The 15,274-nt window shown below is 35.6% G+C and overlaps 1 protein-coding gene across 2 annotated transcripts in view; it reads left to right on the top strand.

Moving 5' to 3' along the window:
* The first annotated feature begins 4,627 nt into the window (after positions 1 to 4,627).
* Positions 4,628 to 15,274, top strand: part of LOC6048522 (protein boule) — a 30,806-nt gene continuing 20,159 nt past the window's right edge. Inside the window, exons 1-2 of one of the 2 annotated variants that reach the window (XM_038262962.1) lie at positions 4,628 to 4,760; positions 14,134 to 14,287. In XM_038262962.1, the coding sequence (XP_038118890.1) occupies positions 4,663 to 4,760; positions 14,134 to 14,287 (252 nt within the window). In that variant the 5' untranslated portion in view covers positions 4,628 to 4,662. Of the gene's footprint in view, positions 4,761 to 14,133; positions 14,300 to 15,274 lie in introns of both variants that reach the window. The other variant, XM_038262961.1, reaches the window with a different exon arrangement.

The raw sequence follows: 15,274 nt of genomic DNA, 5'->3' as shown, positions 1-15,274 counted from the left end.
TACAAACTTTTTTTGCACCTTTTTTATTTTCGTAATTGTATTTGTTATATAACTTTTTATAGAAATCATCTTTTCATGAGCTTTTTGTAGCAAAATGTTTGGCATGAGTTTCTGAACAAAACGTAGTACTAGGTTCCTGTCAAACTTTAAATTTTTCACATGTTTCATCACAAAATGTGCATAGTGCCCAAGGGGTGTAAATACTTTTTTTACATACTGTATATGTTTTACTTCCATAAAAAGAAATTTGCTGATTTTCACTATTTTAACAACTCATTTTGCAAAACTATATATAGGAATTTGCTTGCTCACTTCCTATGGAGTTATTAATCACTTGATTTCAGTTGAAACCGCTTTTATGAGCTGTAGTTGAAAGTCAATGTTCTGATATGGCAACATTGGAGGCACGATTTAATTAGATGCTGTCCCCCTACAATGATTTCTAAATTATTTACAATCGATTTGAAAAGTTTTCAGTATTTTTTGCCTCCTCATTTTTTGGGGTAATTTTAAAGCAGGGAAAAAGTTGAAGTAAAATTTGCATTAGCCATATAATGGTTTTTTGAAGTACCGCAAAACGGGGTGTCTTTGGTAGCCGGGGTGACTTTGATAGGCTTGAGATTTTTCCGTGACATGAAGAGTACAAATTTAATACGTACGGAATACTATGAAATCATACTGACCATGATATAGAAGTGTTCAAAGAATTTCAAGAAGAAGTTTTCATAAATTGTTGAAAAGTTTAAATAGTTAGTTAACTATAATTGAGAAAATGTTTATGAATAGCATTTTTTAATACATATTCTCAAAGTGTTATGATTTTCTCAATGAAGATGATAAATATTTTGTGTATGTGGAATATAACTTAAAAGGTGGTTCAAATTTATAGGCATTTTCAGTAGAACAAATTTAATATAAAACGTGAAAACTTTTAATTCGTGTTTCGAATGCAGTTCAAAATGCAAAATGAATCGATAAATTTATATACAATACTATTTTTATCAAATTTCAGGCAAAATTGTGACTTTTAAAAAATTATACTTAAAAGTTATATGTGTTTTATTTAAAAGCTTAGAAACTAAGTTAACTGAATATAAACATTGATTTTTTTTTTCTTAAAAACGGTAATAGCAACCTTAGCGATGGTAAATTTCACGAAAAATTAAATGTGTGTGTGTGTGTGTGTGTGTGTGTGTGTGTGTGTGTGTGTGTGTGTGTGTGTGTGTGTGTGTGTGTGTGTGCAATCAACCAAACGGGACCACGCGGCCGTTTCTTACAAATTGAGTTGTTTCCATGTATTTTTAGATCTACATTCTATAATACATGCAAATAACTCGCATAGGCATTTGGAAGGTGTTAGCTCTGCCGAGCTTCGGTGACCCATTTCTACGCTGGATAGCCGAGCGCGAGTTACTTCAGCTTTATCGACAAGCCCCGCCCTGAAGAACGTTTGCACCAATCGGATTCAAACGTTATTTAGAACTTCCGAACCCTTGTCAAATGGACAAGGACCCAGCACGTATATAGTAGTAACAGTATTCCTAATTCCAGTTATAGCTCACCAAGTCGCGATGGCCCAGTGGTTAGCATTTTTGTTTACCGATCCAAAGGACGAGGGATCGAACCCCGAGTCGAGCGACTTTGGTTTTTCGTTCATGTTCAAAGTTTCAAGATTTATATTTCCTATACTTTCTCGTTGGCAGCAGATGGGAATCGAACCCAGGACCATTCGCTTACAAAGCGAACACCGTAACCAGTCAGCCACGGCCGCTCCTTCACGAAAAATTAAATTTGTACACCTTAAACCTGATTTAACAAGAAAAACTATGACTATCAAAGTCACCCTGGAATTCAAAATAAAAAAAATAAACTTTTAACGAAACATTTTCTTTTCAAAGCATTATTGAGAAAACCTTTTGTGGCCTAGTACATGTATTGAAAATAATATTTTTTTTAAAAAAAAACCTTAACACTTGAAAAATATTCCAAAAATAAATTTAAATTCTATCAATGTCACCCCGGTTTACGGTATCTGTAATATTATTTTTTTATAAATATTGTAAAATATTATTTATTGGTTTTTATAAACCTTTTCAAAAATATTCCTTAAAAAAATATTTTCAATTAAATAAAGTTTACTTATGTAGAAATGCATTTGGTAATTTAATAGAAAATTCAACTTTCAAATTTCACTAAATTGCGGTCGTAAACTTGAATTTCATAATAAAAGTAAGTAAATAAAAAATACGACAAACCTTCGCATAATCGAAACCGTCATCATGGGTGACATTGGGTCTGGGGGGTGAGATTGGGTTACACAAAAATGCAGAAATTTGTACATATGGCCCAATGTCACCCCTGATGACGGAATTTTAGATAATTGAGTTTGGGTCGTATTTATTTAATCATCCAAAGAAAAAACTTGTACAATTGATTGTAATTTGTTTTGAAAACATGGAAAAAATACTCCCCCAATTTGTTTGAAAAAATAAATATTTCCAAACCACGGACCATAAATTTACGTGAAATTATATGAAAGCAATTTTGCAAATTACGGGCTTTTATCTGATAGGTGGATAGATGACTAGTGTCTTAGAAGAAGATGGCAAAGGACTGTCCGCTTTGTACACGGAGAAAAAAGAGTTCCCAAAATCGTGAACAAGCGTTCATGAAATTGGGAACCACGAACAAAGTGTTCAAATCTCATGGTACGTTTTTGAAAAAGGAAAAGCAGGCGTTTTAGTTGCTAAGCGTCAATAAAATTCTTTAAACTATCTCTGTTTTTATTGGCATAACAAATGTTTATCCAGCTTAACCAAATTTCTGCAAAATAGATATCAATCAAATAAATATTTGAACACCACATTGGATCATTAGAGCCATCATTGTTTGAAATAAAGGGGCCATCCATAAACCACGTGAACCCTTTAGGGAGGAGTTCCATACAAAAAAGTTTTTTTTGGTATGGACAATTGTACACGGGGGGGAGGGAGAACCTTTCCAAAAAAATGTCCACGTGGTTGCACATCAAGAAAAGAATACTGATAAAGCCTGCAAGAAGTATACGAAATACGTATCTGTAAAGATATTAAAATATACAGCGGAATTAAAACAAACAACTCGTCCCTTTCTCCCTGAAATTGCCTAGCCAACAGTAATCAACTTCTCATTAAAAGCTTTGCACGTTAACTTCCCGTTCCGGACAGTCCAATTTTGGCGACCCCCCTGCTCTCGGTCCCCACTCGTCGTCGACGTACTTTGCGGTTTGACCCATAAAGGCTACATTATTGCTGGAATATATTTCGAGTGTTGTTGAGGTTTACGGTATTCATGTTTGTCGCGTTCGGCGTGAAAATGCCCTCCGGTCACGCGGGAGTCCTTTTTCCACCCCTGATGGGTTAAGGTTTGGTTCAAGAGGGGGTGGTTGGATGGTTCCGTTTTGCGGTCTAGCCAGGTTCATACACACACACACAAGCCACCAACCATTTGATGGGAACTGTACGGTCCAATGGTGGCGAGTGGACATCAACGACATGAGAACAGTTGCCGCAAAGGGCCCTAAAGGGCCTGAAACTGGGAAATTTATGACACCCCGGTTGAACTTTGGGGTGGAGGATCCATCGACATTTGCACGGGTGTGGGAGTTGAGGTTTTAAAGAGGGATTTTAAATTAATTAAATGGTTTTTAAAATGCTTTAAACAAGTTGAACAAATGCACTTAAGAGAAGTGAGCACAAAAGTTCTAAAATCTTGAAAAACTTTCTAAAATTATCTGCATAAAGTTCACGTTTAATTGAAAATACAAAATTTCCCCAAAAACGAAAATAACCCAGCAATCGACGACATTTTCCCACGCAACTCGGTTGCGATCAAAACTGACATTTTTTTCTCATTTCCGTTTTTTCTCTTGTTCTCTCGTTACCGTTTTTCTTCGTTCCCGCAGCGATGGTGTGTTCCTGTAGGCAGTAGTCAATAGAAGAAGACGAAGAAGTTTTCCGGAAACACCCACTCACATTCATCACCACCCCCCTGAACGGAATTACGACCTGCAGATCCCGTTGTGTTCGTGCGTGCGTGCGTGTGTTAGAAAGAGAAAGAGAGAGAGAGTGAGAGAGAGAAGGAAGACGACGCTTGGAAGAAACTAGAAGAGGAAGCTGTTACGGTTTTTGAGAAGATTAAGAAGACTGTGTTTTTTACCCGTTTGAGTGTATTCGTTATTGTTATCCTGTTTCCAATCAAAAAATTAAAAGAATAAGGTTCGATTCCGGGCGAATCGTGACCGCAAGTGTGATAGAATCTGTTGAAAGAGAAGAGGAGCATATAGTGCGCCAGAAGAGCAGGAAGAAGAGGAAAATTGAAGATTCGGCCTTAGCAAGCCCAGCCAAGATTTACGTAGTGTCCTCGCTTTCGGAGGCGGCTCGGAGTAGTCCCGATAGTCCCGACCCCCGGTTCCCAAACATCGCCGCCACGACGTCCTCCCTGTTGTTTAACCCGGCCCACCCGGCGCACCAGCCCAGCCCGGCGCTGCAGTTCAACCCGCTCGTCTCGACCGGGCCCGTGACCGCAAGCAAGCTGGCCACCCACATACACCCCGGCACGACGCCGGAACAGCTGGCGGCGGCTGCGGCGGCACATCACGGTGCGGCGGCAGCGGCGGCCGCGATGGCGATACCGAACGCTGCTGGCCAGCTCGAGGGTGCCCTGGCGGCGCCCAAGTACGGCACGCTCATTCCGAACCGGGTCTTCGTTGGCGGTATCAGGTGGGTGGCACTTCTTTCAATATATAAAATAGGCTCCTTTTTGTTGCTCCATGAACACTGGGTAAGTTTTACTGACTGAGCTTTACTGCCGCTCGAAGCAAGTCCGTCCCATATGTATATTTGTCGATTTTTAGATAAACACGACAAAAGTCTTGTTTTAACATATACTTCAAGCCTATTTAATAAAAAAAGTCATGTTTGTTCTAGAATTTCCAAAATAAAAATGACTTGTGTGCTGTCCCATATGCAAAATAAAGGCAAGTCAGTCCTTGGTTAGAAGTGGCTCACAAATCGATCAAATAAATGTGCATTTTTTTAAATAACCCACAGACTATGTCTCAAAGAGCCTATTGAACTTAATAAAAGCCTTAAGTTGATGATATTTAATTAATATTTATAGATTTTGAAACGTTATACTCCATACGTATTCTGCCTTTTTTCCTCATGCAAGGGACAATCACGGTAAAAAAAGAAACTACATACCATTGTAACTATTATTAAAAAAAAGACAGTTCTGTTCCTTATTGAATGAAACCCCATGGTCCTGGTTCTGGATTAGGTTCCACTTCCAACGCAGATTGCGGTCAATTTCAAGGGTCCATATGCTGAGACGTGTACTCAAATATCTCCTCTATCTGCAGCAAAAGAAATTGACTGTCTCGTCGGCGGGTAAAGTTTCATACTCAGGAATAATACTAAAACTATTCGTCAAACAAAATTAGCCTGAAACATACATACTTTTAGAAATTTAATAAAAAATGCTTCAAAAACTACCAAAACAAACCTTCAGTTGACAGGTAAATTTATGTTGAAAATGTTCAAGCCTACCTTGATAACCTGACAGACTTGCCTTTATTGATGGACAAATAAAGTCAGGCCAGTCCCAGTACGAAAATTTACCAAATTAACCTATAAATTTTAACTTTTTCTAGTAAAAATTGGTGTAGGGGTATTATTTAAACCAATATTGAAATAATTGTTGAAAAAATATTTAAAAATTGTTGATTAAAAATGTAAAAAAAGGTGAAACATTTTTCGAGCTTCTCATGGCGTTATCGCAGCACTCACTTTTTACATATGGGACGGACTAGATTCGAGCGGCAGTTTACTCGCCGTTTTAAAAATCAAAACTATTTTAACTATGGAAGTATTGAAAAATTCCTCTTTATAGCACCCATTTGAGCATTGTAATTTGAATTTAATCATACTTATTTTTTGCACTCAGATTTTTGAGTACATTACCAAGGATAGAAACTTGAAATAAAATTTATTAAAAAAATAATTTGTGAAACATTCAGAACTTTAAAACACTAACTCAAATTCTGCGAAAATCTAAACAAAATTTCACGCTGATTGATACCCAAATTTATTTCAAATCATAACAGTGCTATCCCAGTTTTGCCAACATGACGTGTTTTTATGTTGCCGAAACAGAAATCGGTCCATTTAAAAAAACGTGTTGTTAAAGAATGAATTTCCTACATTTAAAATTTCACATAACCATCGAGATGATCACAAAGGGTGTGGGATCATCCATAAATGACGTTATGAAAGAAACAGACGATTTTTTTAAAAGCAAAAATAAATTCAAAGCCGAAATTCTCGTATGTTTTGCAGGTTAACTCCATCGTATTAGCTGATATTCAATTTTCAAACAACTTATTTTGTAACACTTTAGATAGAAACTACACGAAAAGAAATCAATTCTCGAAATCATGAATTAAATTCACGAATGCGAGAACCACGAAGGAATCTATAAAGGAGAAAATTGTGACGTCAGAAATGAACTCAAATCACTCGAAGTTCATTTTGTGAGTGACTTTAACATTTTGGCCTAGTTTGACAGCTACCTCGTTCCCAGGTTTTCTGTGGGAGAGAAAAGGAGGCGAATACTTTATGAAAATAATACCTGTCAAAATTCCTAGCCTCAAAATTTTGTCGCGAGTTGCTTTTCTCCTCTATTCACGTTGCAAATATTTTTTGAAGTTAATGTACCTCGACTCTGGCTAAAGTTGGGGGGAGGAAGGGGGTGTCAAACAAATGAAAAAAAAAATAAAAATTTGAATTGCAAGCCATGCTTTTAATACTTGAATGAAAAAAGGGTTCTAAAATGGATTTCACACCTGCCCAGATATTTTGCAATCTTTAGTTTTAAAAATATCAAAGTATTGCCGATTTTTTTTCGCAAAATAACTTTTTGCAGTACTGTACAACGAAAATTAACAAAAAAATATCGCTGATCGATCTCAAATATGAGCAGTTCTCTACGAAATCGATGTTTTTTTTTTAATTTTAATTTTTGGATTTTTTAATCCGGCTGAAACTTTTTTGGTGCCTTCGGTATTTTCAAATCAAGACTAACATTTCAAAAGGGCCATACTTTCAATATTACGCCCTCCTGAAATGTTAGTCTTGGTTTAAAAAAATTAAAAAAATGTTTTCGAATAGATCGGAAATGTTTCATATTTTAACATTGTAAATCGGACCATTAGTTGCTGAGATATCGACGTTAGAAAATGTTGGGTTGTTTGGGTGAGACTTAGAAACATCAATATTCCCGCTTTTTAAGCCTTTGCATGGCAATATCTCAGCAACTATGGGTCGTATCAACAAAGTTAAAAAAAATGTGGAGAATTTTCTCAGCTTTCAAAAGTGAGCAAACATGTGTACTAATTTTAAAAAAAATGGAAAACTGTGATTTTTTTCTAAAACGTTACCAAAAAATCGGTTTAACTTGAAAACAGTGCACTTTTTTAAAATTTCTCTACAGTACTTTTTGATTGCAAATTTGATTTTACATCGATAAATGAAGTTGAAAAATTTTCGCGACCAATATTACGATTTTTTGAAAATATCAGTATTGATTCAAAAATTCATAACTCGGTCAAAGATTTTTTGCACAACCTGGAAATTTCTGAAAAGTTGGCATTTTATGTGCCCTAAAACATATCAAAAAATAAAAAAATAAAAATAGTGTTTTTTGGGCAAATCTAGTTTTAGTGACAAATAAAATTAAATAAAAAATCACAAAAAAAAATTACCGTGTATCATTTTTTTCAGTGTAGTTGATATCCATACCTACAACTTTGCCGAAGACACCAAATCGATAAAAAATTCTTTGAAAATATACAGATTTTTGAATTTTTACATATCATTTTTGTATGGACAGCTGCCAAATTTGTATGAAATATTATATGGACAAACTAATGATGCAAAATGGCTTCTTTGGGCATACCGAATGACCGAAATCTCAGAACATTGCTCAAATATGATTTTAAACGCAAGAAAATGCATTTCAAATTATTTGCAGTTCATTAGACTTTCTTCCATATTTTTTAAAAAGATTTCCAACGGCCTATCATTATTAATGTAAGAATCTATGAACCTTTTCACTGAAAGCTACAGGAAATAAAAACATTCAAAATAAATGAAAATTGTCAACATCGTGAAGAAAATGTTACCAAAAACGGGCAGATCTATTTTCTCAAAAAATCGCTATTTTGTGAATTTTTGAGTATAGCAAAAAAAAATTTGAAATGGACTTCAGATAATCAAGTCTAGACTTTTTAGTGAAAATCCACACAAAATTTCTCGTCAAAAGCTTTTCGGTTCCAAGAAATTGTAGAACTTGGAGAAAAACGTTACACTTTGTTCCTGGTTACGAAATTCATAATTTATGTCCGTTTAACAGGCAGCTCGCTTACTAGAATGAATGAAAAATTACGAGGAAACCACCGATGTAATTGTTTTCTCTATAAAATACAAAAAAAAACGATTCAATTTTGACCTGAAAAAAACTTAAGAGATGATTTTGAATTTTTGTACATCCACTGACCCACGATCATTTTGGTTTGGTATTGTTTTTACGTTTGTCTGATTGAAAAAAACAGTCAATTCCCAAAATCGTTTGCAAACCACTCAGTGATAGGAGGTATAAATTCCTCCGTGGTTCTTTAATTCATGAACATAATTCACGATTTCGGGAATTATTTTTTTTTCTGTGCAGAACAAATACTGTAGTTTAAATTCATAATAAAAAGCCTTTTATAGCATTCTGCCTGCCAGAACCAACATCTGGATATCTGGATGAGTACACGGATAGAAATCTTGTCAGCATATCTGGAAACTCTATGTTTTTGGATACGTAAACATAGAAATGTTTCCAAAATCGTCAACATTTTTACGATTTCGAACAACAATGTTGTCGATTTTCAAAACATTTACATCGAAATCGAGAAAAATGTTGACGGTTTTGAAAACATTACTATGTTTACGTATCCAGATATGCTGACAAGGTTTCTATCCATGTAAGACAATTATGTTTCTAAAAAGTTTATGTCCCCCGGAATGGTCAAGGATGAAGGTTGATTGTTTTTACGGCTGAAGGCAGTTTTGATTTACAAATAAAAATCAATTTTAGAAATTTATTTGTGGAATGCGCTAGTTTATTGCACTTTTATCAACTTAAAACGTTTATTTTGCAACCCATTTCCAAAAATGCCAATACAGTCCAGACTCGATTATCTGAAGCCTCGATTATTCGAACTTCGATTTTCCGAAGGTTTGTATGGAACTTCGAATAATCGAATCACGAACAAAAAATATGGTTTCGCATTTTTTTTTTTTTTCAATTTTCTTACCTTTAACATCAAATTCAAGTTTTGCTTTCTAATTTTAGTCAAACTTGAATAGTTGATAGGTAATTCTCTACCAACTCACACGAAATCGGGAAAAGTTGCCCCGACCCCTCTTCGATTTGCGTGAAACTTTGTCCTAAGAGGTAACTTTTGTCCCTGATCACGAATCCGAGGTCCGTTTTTTGATATCTCGTGACGGAGGGGCGGTACGACCCCTTCCATTTTTGAACATGCGAAAAAAGAGGTATTTTTCAATAATTTGCAGCCTGAAACAGTGATGAGATAGAAATTTGGTGCCAAAGAGACTTTTATGTAAAATTAAACGCCCGATTTGATGGCGTACTCAGAATTCCGAAAAAACGTATTTTTCATCGAAAATAACACTAAAAAAGTTTTAAAATTTCTCCCATTTTCCGTTACTTGACTGTAAAATTTTTTGGAACATGTCATTTTATGGGAAATTTAATGTTCTTTTTGCAATTCCGTCGTGAAACTACTTACTTTTCCTGTCATTCTTGAACGACGAAATAGCCTACTTTTCTGTACCAAAAATAACAGAATCGAATAGCAACACTTTTCAAAATAAATGCTGAAAAGTTCTACTTTTCAGCACTCAAATGGGTGCTGAAAAGTTGAACTTTTCAGCACTTGTTTCGAAATAGTAGTTTATGCCACAAGTTGCAAAAAGAGGATTTTTTCAGCACGAGTCGTACATTTATCCAACGAGGTTCACCGAGTTGGATAAATACGAAGAGTGCTGAAAAAATCAAGTTTTGCAACGAGATCCATACAACATTTTTTGCAATTCCAAAAACACACAATGAGTGACTTTTTTTGTCAAATTTACATGTGTTTTGTCAATAAATCGTTTAATTAAAAAAAAAACGTTGAAAAGTGTTAATTTTCGAAACAAGTGCTGAAAAGTTCAGCAACAGAAGGATCATTTTTTCATTAAGAACAAAATTTTTCATTTTAAAATTTCGAGTTTTTTTCTAACTTTACAGGGTTATTTTTTAGAGTGTAACAATGTTCTACAAAGTTGTAGAGCAGACAATTACAAAAAATTTGATATATCGACATAAGGGATTTGCTTATAAACATCACGAGTTATCGCGATTTTACGAAAAAAAAGTTTTGAAAAAGTAACTTTTTGCGTTTCTCTTTGTTTCGTCGTCCGTGTCTGTCGCGGGTGATCATGAACGGCCATGATCGACGATGACCAACATTTTTAAAACTTTTTTTCGTAAAATCTTGATAACTCGTGAAAAATAACCCTGCAAAGTTAGAAAAACACGAAATTTTAAAATGAAAAATTTTGTTCTAAATGAAAAAATGACCCTTCTGGGTCAATGTAGATTCGAAAAGTACATTAAATTTCCCATAAAATGACAAGTTCCAAAATTTTTTACAGTCGAGTAACGGAAAATGGGAGAATTTTTAAAACTTTCTATCTCATCACCGTTTCAGGCTGCAAATTATAGAAAACACCTCTTTTTTCGCATGTTCAAAAATGGAAGGGGTCGTACCGACCCTCCGTCACGAGATATCAAAAAACGGACCTCGGATTCGTGATCAGGGACAAAAGTTACCCCTTAGGACAAAGTTTCACGCAAATCGAAGAGGGGTCGGGGCAACTGCTGTGTGAGTTGGCGGAGAAATACTTATTTCCCGTCATTTTGGATTAAACAATCAAAAGTAGTTCAGGGATTATACTTAAGCTCGACAATCAAAAATAAGAGAACATTTATTTTTTTGATTCTATTATCCGAAATGAAATTTCAATATGGCCTTCGGATAATCGAGTATAGACTGTAAAAAATAAAAATTTAAACTTAAGTCAGATTTGAAATAATTACAATACCATACAGTATTATACACTTTAATGTATTTTTTTTAAGAAACGGAAATTGAGATTTTTGATCCGAGCGGTAGAGGATGATCCAATGCTTCTTCTGAAACTTAAATTTCACTGGTTTTGCTTTTTACATCGAGAGACAAGTTAAGAATTTCCTCTGAATCAACTCACTATTTTGTTCTTTGTTGGGTAACTTATCATTATCAATATCATACAGACCTTGGATTCTTTAAGTATACAAATTCTAATAAATAAATAAATTATTCGCTCTACGCCATTGCACAGTGGTCCAGATTGCAAAATTAAGTGGAAAATGGATTTTCCGAAAAATGGTTAAGTTTTGGAGCTTTGGTGTCTTCAGAAGAGTTGTTGCATATGGAAAGGGGCAACTTTTGGTTTGGTTGAAAATTAGGGTGGTTCACGATTAGGGTGATTTTGGAAATATTTTGGGAATTTTTCATCTTCTAGAAAGTTGACGGGCTTGCCAATCAAGCAACTTTGTCGAAGACACCAAATTTTATCTCGTATCTAGCATCTGAGCAAACCATCAAAATCAGTTTAACGTGGCAATTCAGAAGTGGTATTCAGAGCATTTTAGAGCTCTAAAAACAAACATTTTTATTTCTGACAAGTCAATTTGACTTAAGGGTCAGTTACAGCGATTTTAAGGTAAAAAGATGCAAATTTAAAACTTAAATATCTCGAAAGGCGCGTTGCACTAGGCTGCATTTGAAAGAAGAGATCCAGCATGAAAAAAATTTCTTTAAACTCAAGATATCTTCATTTGAAAAGTCTAATTTTCAAGGAAAACCTTATGGACCACCTAACGAATTTCGAAATTGTCCAAATATATGTTTTTCCATATTGCCCGCTGAATCTGAATCTGCCCTCAGAATTGACCCAAAGTCGAAAAATCGATTTTTGGTCATATTTTGGGTTTAAATGATAATTTTACACGGAAACCCAAAATATGACCAAAAATCGATTTTTCGACACTTTGGGTCAATTCTGAGGGCAGATTCAGATTCAGCGGGCAATATTACATGGAAAAACATATATTTGGACAATTTTCGAAATTCGTTAGGGTGGTCCCATAAGGTTTTCCTTTGAAAATTAGACTTTTTCAAATGAAGATATCTTGAGTTTAAAGAAAAACACCCCTGAGATTTTTTCAGCGTTTGTAGTGCTGGATCTCTTCTTTCAAATGCAGCCTAGTGCTTAAAATTTGGCTTGCGCCTTTTCGAGATATTTAAGTTTTAAATTTGCATCTTTTTTACCTTAAAATCGCTGTAACTTTTGACCCTTAAGTCCAAATTGACTTGTCAGATAATAAAATGTTTGTTTTTAGAGCTCTAAAAGTGCTCCGAATACCACTTTTCTCTAAAACTTAACCCTGAATTGCCACGTTAAAAACTGATTTTTGAAGGTTTGCTCAGATGCTTTCTATATATTTTGTCGTAGAAGGCGTAGATTACGAGATAAAATTTTGGTGTCTTCGACAAAGTTGCTTGGATTGGCAAGCCCGTCAACTTTCTAGAAGATGAAAAAAATCCCAAAAATATTCCTGTAAAGTTAGATTTCCAAAATCACCCTAATCGTGAACCACCCTAATTTTCAACCAAACCAAAAGTTGCCCCTTTCCATATGCAACAACTCTTCTGAAGACACCAAAGCTCCAAAACTTAACCATTTTTCGGAAAAGCCATTTTCCACTTAATTTTGCGATCTGGACCACTGTGCATTGCCTTGGCGTTCTCGATTGCGAGATTCCTACTCGAAACTAGGTGTCCTAAGGCTTGTGATTGTTGATGCAATTGCAAACCTCTTTTTACACTTAGGATTCCATCCACCCCGGGATTCAAACTGACAACCTTTGGATTGTGAGTCCAACTTCCTTAGTAGTACCAGCGAATCTACCGAGACTTAACCCAGGGAGACGACCTGGACTGAGATAACGACCTAACCTCTAGGTTGAACCGGGCCAACATTTACTTCCCCGTCCGACGGAAGGCGTCTGGGATCAAACCCAGTCCAACTGGTGTGAGAGGCAACCACGCTTATCACTACACCACCGGTCCAAATTTTATTCAATATTTAAAAATTGTTCTCCGCTATGATTCAGTTCGCACTTGACATTTAAAGTCAGCCAGCGCAAATTTCTCTCCCTCTAATCAATTATTAACCGTGAACAGATTTTCGGCGCACGTCCGCGCCCGAAATTTGCTCATAATTTCATTACTTCAAGTTGCCTTCATCCCACCGTATAATGCTGCTCTCTCACAGCATAAATGTTAGATACACCACAGTCAGACTAACACAACGACCGTGGCTTTTGTCCCGGAGTTGTTCTGTGTAGGGTGGAAATTTATTACAAAGTTTTCCGTGCTTGAAAATTAACCAAACACGATCTATAATTCAGGCCCCGGTGGCGGTGCTCGTCGACGGCTCCAGAATACATACCATGAATAAGTTTGCACCAAAGTTTGCCCACGATCTATTCAAAAACTTTGCACGATGGCCCGCTGAGTAACAATGCGCTGCGCACTCAAAAGTTACGCAAACTAGCGCTCTTTGGTGAAAATTTTCCAGTGATAGCCACCACAGTTGTTGCAGAGTGATGTTTTCCGGAGTGGTTTTTTGTTAACGATACCGATTTTAAATATTTTCCTCGATTAAAAAATTTAAATCAGTTAATTCTACTCAATCGTTTAAATTCAAAAAGAATCCAAAGAAAACTTTCCTGCAAGGCTTCTCTTATTTACAAAAAAAAAAATCATAGTCTTATCCGTTTTCAAAGGAACGCATTGTTCTCCTTTCACATTATCACAAAGTTTTCTCAATGTTTAATCTTCTCCCCCCCTCTCACTCCTCTCTTTTCCAGTGGTGACACGACGGAAGCGGAACTGTGCCGGTTATTCTCGTCGTACGGTAACGTCAAGTCCACGAAAATCATCGTCGACCGGGCGGGCGTCAGCAAAGGCTACGGCTTCGTGACGTTCGAAACGGAACACGAAGCGCAAAGACTGCAGAGCGATGTAAGTATGAAGGTACGAAAAAGCCCCCGCCGACAAAAAAAAACGCCGCGACGAAAGTGTGAAAACTCTCTGTTCACCGCACTTGTGTGTGTGTGCGTGCGCCTTAACCCCAGTTACAAAGCCTCGCTCGCCACCACCAACACCTCCAGCTCATAAGTCGTGCGCTGTTCCTTACTTTTTTCTCACGTTGTGTGCTTTCTGATGTTGTAAAATCTTATTTTAGTAGTTGTTTTAGCAAAACAGTGTAAATTGGCCCATTTCCTACTCGGTTCTAATGCAAACTTCAATAGATCTTTGGCACATTCACACTGTTCTGCATGAATTTTAGTATTAGAAATGTGATTTTTAAGTTTGGTGTATATGCAGTGCATGATTTTAAAAAGATTTCTAAAATTTTCGAATGAAGACTACCATTTCAAAAAGGTCAAATATTGAATAAAAAAAACCTTATAGAAATGTTAAAGTTGAATCCAAAACATGAACAATGTTTTTTATTCAACATTGAAAATTGGATTAGTTTCTAAGATTGGTACTAAAAAATTAAAGGCTGTTTGGATGAAACTTTAAAAACATGAATTTTCTTGTTTTTTCATCTTTTCACTGAATTGTTCAGAAACCGGATCTTCTATGTCTCTTACACAAATTTATTGGACATTTTCTCAACTTTTCGAACAAAATATTTTCAGGAATGTCCATTATTATTGGCCACTAGTTATTTTAAAAATCGAAAAACTAGAATTTTTCAGTAGAAATTTTACTTTGAGTGGCTTTATCTCGAAAAACTAACACATTATCAAAAAATTGTTTCGAGTGAAATTTCTATTTTTCCAAAAAAAAAAACAAAAACATAACTGAACGATAATGGATATCATTATCGTCGTGACGATAACGATAATTGTATCGGCGATAATCTTATCGCCGAGCACGGACGATAACTCATTTTTAAAATCTTCTTAAATTCACTTAACCCATCAATATAATGTTGAA

Source organism: Culex quinquefasciatus, chromosome 3 (assembly GCF_015732765.1).
Source record: "Culex quinquefasciatus strain JHB chromosome 3, VPISU_Cqui_1.0_pri_paternal, whole genome shotgun sequence".
Lineage (NCBI taxonomy): Eukaryota > Metazoa > Arthropoda > Insecta > Diptera > Culicidae > Culex > Culex quinquefasciatus.
The sequence above is the reverse complement of the archived record's forward strand: the minus strand, read 5'-3'. Positions and strand labels throughout refer to the sequence as shown.